Raw genomic sequence first — 6,860 nt, 5'->3', positions numbered from 1 at the left:
ACACGGCCGGGCAGCTTGTACCCCACCCCCACCACCCTCTGTGTACAGAAGAGCTTCCTGTCCTGAGTGGAGGAGCTCACCCAGCTGTGTCTGGAGAGAAGCCAGGGTATCGGCTTAAACTACAGGGCTGGGCAGCTTGTATCACAGACGGCAAAGGAATCAGACTGCTCCCATCGAGACCATTTTATTGTGCAGTTCCATTATTTCATGCCATACAGATGGGGATCAGGCACATGAATTACACCGTGTGTGGGGGATCCCAAGTATGACATTGTGGAGCTATGTGACAGTCACCCCCCTCACTTAAGCTGTCCAAATTCCATTAATGAACATAGTCAAAAAGGTGCATTTGAAATTTTCTGCAGTCACACTAGAAACATGGACATAACCAAACCCCCCTGCTGTAGATTAGCAACACCCTAGCCTTGATCCTAGTCTGCATGATAACCCCTCACCAGAACCCCAGGAGCAGGGAAAAGCGATTCCCATCCTCCATGACATCATAAATCACCACATGACATCATCAAGAAACTAGACAGATGGCCAAGCAGGGACCCTATTATAATGCAGGAAGCGCAGAGGAAGTGAGAGAGCTCTTCCCGGTCCTCGTCCTCCTGCCTCAGACTCCGATGGCCATGTCCTGGGAGAGGCTCAGCTGCTCCAGCTCTTGCAGGGCCCGGTCGTACTCCCTCTGCAGCTGCTCCGCAGACAGACTGGAGGGGCGCAGGGCCAGGAAGCTGTAGGCGTCTTCGCAGTGAGAGAACTTCTCCCCCACACTGGAGCAGCAGGCACACAGCACCTGGAAGGACTGCAGTGTGCGTGTGCGTGTGCGCAGATCAATTGTGTGTATGTGTTGCATTGATGTACACAGTACAAATGTGTAGTGTGTATACAGTATAGTTGGGTGTAGAGTGTGGTTGTGTGTATTGTGTATACAGATCAGTGGTGTGTAAAGTGTGTATGCATTGATGTATGTAGTACGAATGTGCATGCATGTGTAGTGTGTCGTTGTGTGTATTGTGAATACAGATCAGTTGTGTGTACAGTGTGTGTATGCATTGCGATGATGTGTACAGTATGAATGTGTGTGCGTGTGTAGTGTGTATGCGTTGTGTTGATGGATATAGTACGAATGTTTGTGCGTGTGTAGTATGTATACAGTATAGTAGGGTGTAGAGTGCGATTGTGTCAGATCAGTTGAGTGTATGCATTGTGTTGGTGTGTACGGTGCCATTGTAGTCAGAATGTGTGTAGTGTGCATTTGTGCACAGTGTGTAGATGTGTGGAGAAAAATGGCAGTTATTAACTCTAAAATGAATGACTGTCCTAAAATATCGTAGTTTCCTTATTTCCAGCTACTGTAGAGAGCTACCCGTCTGACTGACGGAGGCTCCCACTGAAATTCGGGAGAGAAAATCACACCACCGATCTGCCCCTCCACCCACCTGCTCCGCCTCATCCAGGCTCTTCAGGTACTCCTCCTTGAAGTCCTGGATGTAATCCAGGAAGCTCTCTCCCGCCTCGGTCTTCTGCCCCAGGCTGGCGATGGCCACCCGAGCCGTGTCGCAGAAGTTGTGCAGCCTCAGCAGGATCTGCTGGACGCGGGACAGGCAGCGCTGCACCTCCTGCAGCTGCTTGGGCTTCCCGAGCTTCCCTGAGGGAGAGGGAGAGAGGGAGAAGGGTGGGCAGCAAGCAACAGGCACAAGGCAGGGTTCACCCTGGACAGGACAGCAGTCCATCACAGGACACACACACACACACACCCTGGACAGGACAGCAGTTCATCACAGGACACACACACACACACACACACACACACACACACCCACCCTGGACAGGACGACAGTCTATCACAGGACACACAGACACTCACGCACCCTGGACAGGACACCAGTCCATCACAGGACACACACACACACACACACACACACACACACCCACCCTGGACAGGACGCCAGTCCATCACAGGACACACACACACACTCACACACCCTGGACAGGACGCCAGTCCATCACAGGACACACTCACACACACTGGACAGGACACCAGTCCATCACAGGACACACACACACACCCTGGACAGGACGCCAGTCCATCACAGGACACACACACACACACACACACACACACGCTGGACAGGACACCAGTCCATCACAGGACACACACACAGACACACACACACCCTGGACAGGACACCAGTCCAGGACCAGGCATGGACACCCCCCTCAATCGGCACGCTTACCTATTTCCACCAGCACCTGGGAGTAGACGGCCTGCATGCGGTTGAGCTCGGCGGCATTGTCCCAGATCTCCCGGGTGAGGCAGTTGTCCTGCCCGTAGAGGTGGCGCAGCTCGCCCTCCAGGGCGCTCAGGCGGGCGTTGTTGCTCTTGTCGCTGTAGGCCCAGCAGCCGCCCTGGCGCTGCCTCTTCTCCGCCAGCTTGTCCTGGATCTGCCGGCCCACCTGGGCCTTTTCCTCGTTCAGGCGGGCCAGCCGGTCCTTCAGGGCGTGGGCCTGCGCCCGCAGCGCCTCCGCCTCCTGCGTCTTCTTCTCCCTCTCCTGCTGCTCGCTCTCGCGGACCGCCTTCACATCGCTGCAGGTGCCGGCCACGCTGCCGTTCAGGCTCTCGTACCTGCGGTCGAGAGAGAGAGAACAGGCAGGAGGAACTGAGTCTCTTTAGTCTGAAGGGTGTGTCCCACACCGTCAGACTGGAGGAACTGAGTCTCTTTAGTCTGAAGGGAGTGTAAAACTATCTGAAAGCGTTTGAAAGCGGAGAACAGAAAACACCTCTTTGCACAAAGTGTGGTGGGGGTGTGGAACAACCTGCCCAGCTCTGTGGTTGAAAACTGGCTACTTTCACACCATTGCAGCCTCGGATCCATTAACCATTAAAACAGGCTAGACCGGTTCGAAATGAAAAAGAGGACTTGGCCCTTCTTATGTTCTCACGACAGAGAAAAACGAGTGCCTTGGGGGGGGGAACGAACGTGAGACTTGACGTATCGTTCAATAGCCTTTATCCATTTGCTCAGCTGTTCAGTTCAACCCTTCCATCTTGAGGCTGACTGAACTCCGATTAAAATGATGAGAATGATATTTAACCCCCTTCCCCAAGAGAGCATCAACAGACCCAGCAGACGCAGCTGGAATTCCCCAGAGAAAATAAAGATGCGTACTTTTCCACGACGTTCTGCACGTCGGAGCACATCTTCTGGATCAGGGTCTTGGACAGCTCCAGGCTGACCCGGGCCGACTGCATTTGCTGGTCCCTCACCGCCTGCCGAATTGCTGGGAACACCCGTTTCATGATGTCGGTCCCCACATTGGCGCACTTCGGGGGGGGGAAGAACCGGAAATGAGAGAGAAAGGTAAAGTTACTTGTTCCCCACCCCCACCACCCTCTATGTACAGAAGAGCCTCCTGTCCTGACTGGAGGAGCTCACCCAGCTGTGTCTGGAGAGAAGCCAGGGTATCGGCTTCAACCACAGGGCTGGGCAGCTTGTTCCCCACCCCCGCACCCCTCTGTGTACAGAAGAGCCTCCTGTCCTGACTGGAGGAGCTCACCCAGCTGTGTCTGGAGAGGAGCCAGGGCATCGGCTTCAACCACATGGACTGGGCAGCTTGTTCCACACCCCCATCCTTTGTGTACAGACGTGCTGCCTCCCCCCCTCCATCAGTTTGAAATACACTTCCAGGCAGTGGTCCACTACACGAGCATCACTATTAGTGCTGATGGGCCAGCAATAATGATATTTAAAGGGCGCGTTGCCTACCTGTAAAAACGTAGCCGCCGTAGAGATGCACAGCTTGCGCGACTCCGTCCCCCGCTGGTGGACTTTGGTCTCCAGATCCGGGTACTGGCAGAGGCTGAAGTAGGACACCTTGAACAGCACGGCCGCCTTCTGCACCACGGAGACCAGCTCCTGGAGCTGGATCACCGACTGCACCGCGTGGAAACCGGCCTGGACTGCGGCCGCACGCAGGCGGAGAGAGAGAGAGAGAAACCGGACAGGAGGCCACGTTAAAATCCGCTGCGGGCCGCCGAAAACAGCCAGACGGCAGACGGATAAGACGGGAGGGGAGGAGAGCATTCAAATGCAGCTGCCTCGGCCGCTGCAGGAAAAGCTCGTCCCAGCAACAGGGAGGAAAGAGCTGGGAGTTTGTGCCATTCCCGAAGGGGGAACCACAGCGCTGTTTCCACTTAAATCCAAAAATAAAAATTAATTTTCTAGAACATCGATGAGGAAATGGTGGTAACCGAGATCTAATAAGCGGGTCTTTTAGTAGTAACGAGTAACTTTTTTTACTAGTTGTTTGAGGACGCCTCATTGTTGAAGGCTGATAATTCGGCCCTTTTCCGCCAGAGGGCGCCCCAAGTCCTATCAGACTTCCATCAGGTCTACGCGTTCCCACAGTTGAAGCCATTTGGACATAAGGAAGAGATTCCCGAGGATAATATAACCACCCGTGGCTGTTTTGGGGGGCATTCATTTTCGATTTTGTAAATTAGATCTCACTTGACGCTGCTCAAGAACGTCATCTTTGATTTTCTCAGTCTTCCGTCCTTATAAGATAACGGGATGAGAAGTTCCTTTGTTTAACAGCGTCTGATCTTTAAGCCGACTTGTCACGCACATGGCATGCAGTCGGTGATCCTTTTTTCGACCTCGGAGGTACCAACACACCTACCTTTGTTCTCCGCCATTTTTGTTGCTGATCTTCTTTACTTCTGGAAAAGAGAGAGACGGAGATCAAAATGTTTTTTTTAAATAGCTTGGTTTCTCCCTCCCTCGTCTTTTTAAAAAATCTGTGGTCAGTATCTGCTCTTCCTTTCCCTGCATCTCTGTCACCCTAAGCGTCACCCAGGCGGGGCTCCACACTGGTGGGGGGTGGAGGGGATCCCCGTGACCCGGAGAGAGCTGGAGAGTCCGGAAAGGCGCTATATAGGTGTGAGGGGGTTGAATAATATGACCTGTACCCCCCTTTTGGGTACTTTTTCCAGGGTCCTTCATTATAGGGGCAGCTCCAGCGTGCGTGTTTGCTTCTTCGCTGGCGAGTAGAGGGTCGCTGGTGTGTTTCTGCCGGTGCCTCGCTGTATCTAATGAATTAATTCCTTATATACAAAGGGGCGGAGCGCGGAGCGGTGACTCTGTGCCTCAGGGTCTGCCGGTTCCAATCCCGCGGCCGGCAGTGGTAGCCCTTCACCCCAACTGTTCCAGAGGTGCTGTATAAATGGCCGACCCTGCGCTCTGACCCCCAGCTCCCTGTCTGTGTATCTCACGGAGAGCAAGCTGGGGTCTGTGAAAATACACTGTATAGGGCTAGTTAAAGTAATCTCATCTTATTTTATAGCTGCTGCCTCTACCGCGTTTGCTGGGGATCGGAGTGAAGTTGCAAATTCTTACTGAATGACAGTTCTAGTGCTCTTCACGCGAGACAGGGGAACCCGAAAGAAAGCCACGCGCGTGTCCCTTTTTAATCCTTATTGCGTTACGCATCGGTCATTAAAACCCCCAACAGACGCAGATCTGAACCTTTCTGATTGGAACAGGAACCCGAGACACACACAGCCCTGCACCGTGAAAGACTGCGGCGGGGATTCATTCCACGCAGAAAAGCAGAAACGGACACACACGCTGGGTTTTTTTTTCTGTCCACGTTTTGGCGTGGAATTAACTTTTAAGCCTGCTTAAAACACACACACACACAGGACAGGACACCAGTCCATCACAGGACACACACACACACTCCGTGCTCGCGTAGGATCGGCGCGTCCGTGTGACCCTGGATCGTGGATTAATATCGGCGTACCCACCCCGACACACAATGCAGAGCAAAACCCGCAAACCCGCAGGCCAGCCCGATCAAGCGCGGCAGGACCGGCAAGCTGATCGCGCGATGCAGCGGCCACGCAGAAGAGGACCGAGCTCAAATACGCACCGAGGAGCTGCTGGAAACGCGCGTGAAAGGAATAAAAGCGTGCGAGAGGAGGAGGAGGTGGGGCAGGTTGGTGATACAGACCTGTGTGCGCGCGGCCCCGCCTACCCCCTCCCCCCTCCCCTCGAACCTCTCACCCCGCGCGACACGCAGCCTTTCCTGCTGAAACGGGTGATTTTTGAAGAGGTGGCAGTTTTCCAGGCCAGTCAAGATAAGAACAGGCGCCGGCTTTCCTCAACCGTCCGCTGTCCAACCCGGCTGTGTCTCTCGGGGCACGTCCCGCCTTTCGCTTGCGTGTGAACACACCTGCATCCACCAGGGGCCCGTTCAGCCCGTGGGACCCCTCCGCCCCCTGTTTGATGGTGAGGAATTAATTGTTCCGAGGAGCTCATCCAGCTGTGTCCCGAGAGAGGCTTCAACAACAGGTTGGGCAGCCTGTTAATAATAATTAATAACTCCTTACACTTCTATAGCGCTTTCCTGGACTCTCCACTCTCCAGCTCTTCCCAGGTCACGGGGATCCCCTGCAGCCCCACCTGGATGATGCTCCAGTCCGCTCAGCACACAGCAGCTCTCAGTGGGGAGGAGAGCAGAGGGATGAAGCTAGTTCAGAGGGGGGTTATTAGGAGGCCATGATGGGTAAAGGCCAGGGGGGGAATTGGGCCAGGACACTGGGGTAACACCCCTACTCTTTCCTAGAAACACCGTGGGATTGTTAATGACCACAGAGAGTCAGGACCTCGGTTTTACGTCTCATCAGAAGGACAGTCCAGTGTCCCCATCACTATACTGGGGCTTCAGGACCCACACAGACCGCAGGGTGAGCGCCCCCTACTGTCCCCCCTCACACCTCTCCCAGCAGCAGCCTCAGCTTTCCCAAGAGTCTCCCCTCCAGGTACTGGCCAGGCTCACACCTCCTGAGC

General features: G+C 54.3%; 1 protein-coding gene across 1 annotated transcript; it reads right to left on the bottom strand.

Moving 5' to 3' along the window:
- Window positions 1-279: 279 nt before the first annotated feature.
- LOC148811906 (uncharacterized) lies at window positions 280-4,766 on the bottom strand. The gene is made up of 6 exons (XM_088908707.1): window positions 4,690-4,766; window positions 3,774-3,967; window positions 3,177-3,331; window positions 2,244-2,632; window positions 1,446-1,654; window positions 280-808 (listed from the first exon to the last, which is right to left on the bottom strand). Exons 1-6 carry the CDS (start codon window positions 4,703-4,705, stop codon window positions 620-622), a joined length of 1,152 nt encoding a protein of 383 aa, XP_088764833.1. The 5' UTR covers window positions 4,706-4,766; the 3' UTR covers window positions 280-619.
- Between the last annotated feature and the right edge of the window lie 2,094 nt (window positions 4,767-6,860).

The sequence above is a fragment of the Atractosteus spatula genome (assembly GCF_055471065.1).
Source record: "Atractosteus spatula isolate fAtrSpa1 chromosome 10 unlocalized genomic scaffold, fAtrSpa1.hap1 SUPER_10_unloc_6, whole genome shotgun sequence".
NCBI classification, from domain to species: domain Eukaryota; kingdom Metazoa; phylum Chordata; class Actinopteri; order Semionotiformes; family Lepisosteidae; genus Atractosteus; species Atractosteus spatula.
Note: the sequence above shows the minus strand (reverse complement) of the source record. Positions and strands in the feature narration are given on the sequence as shown.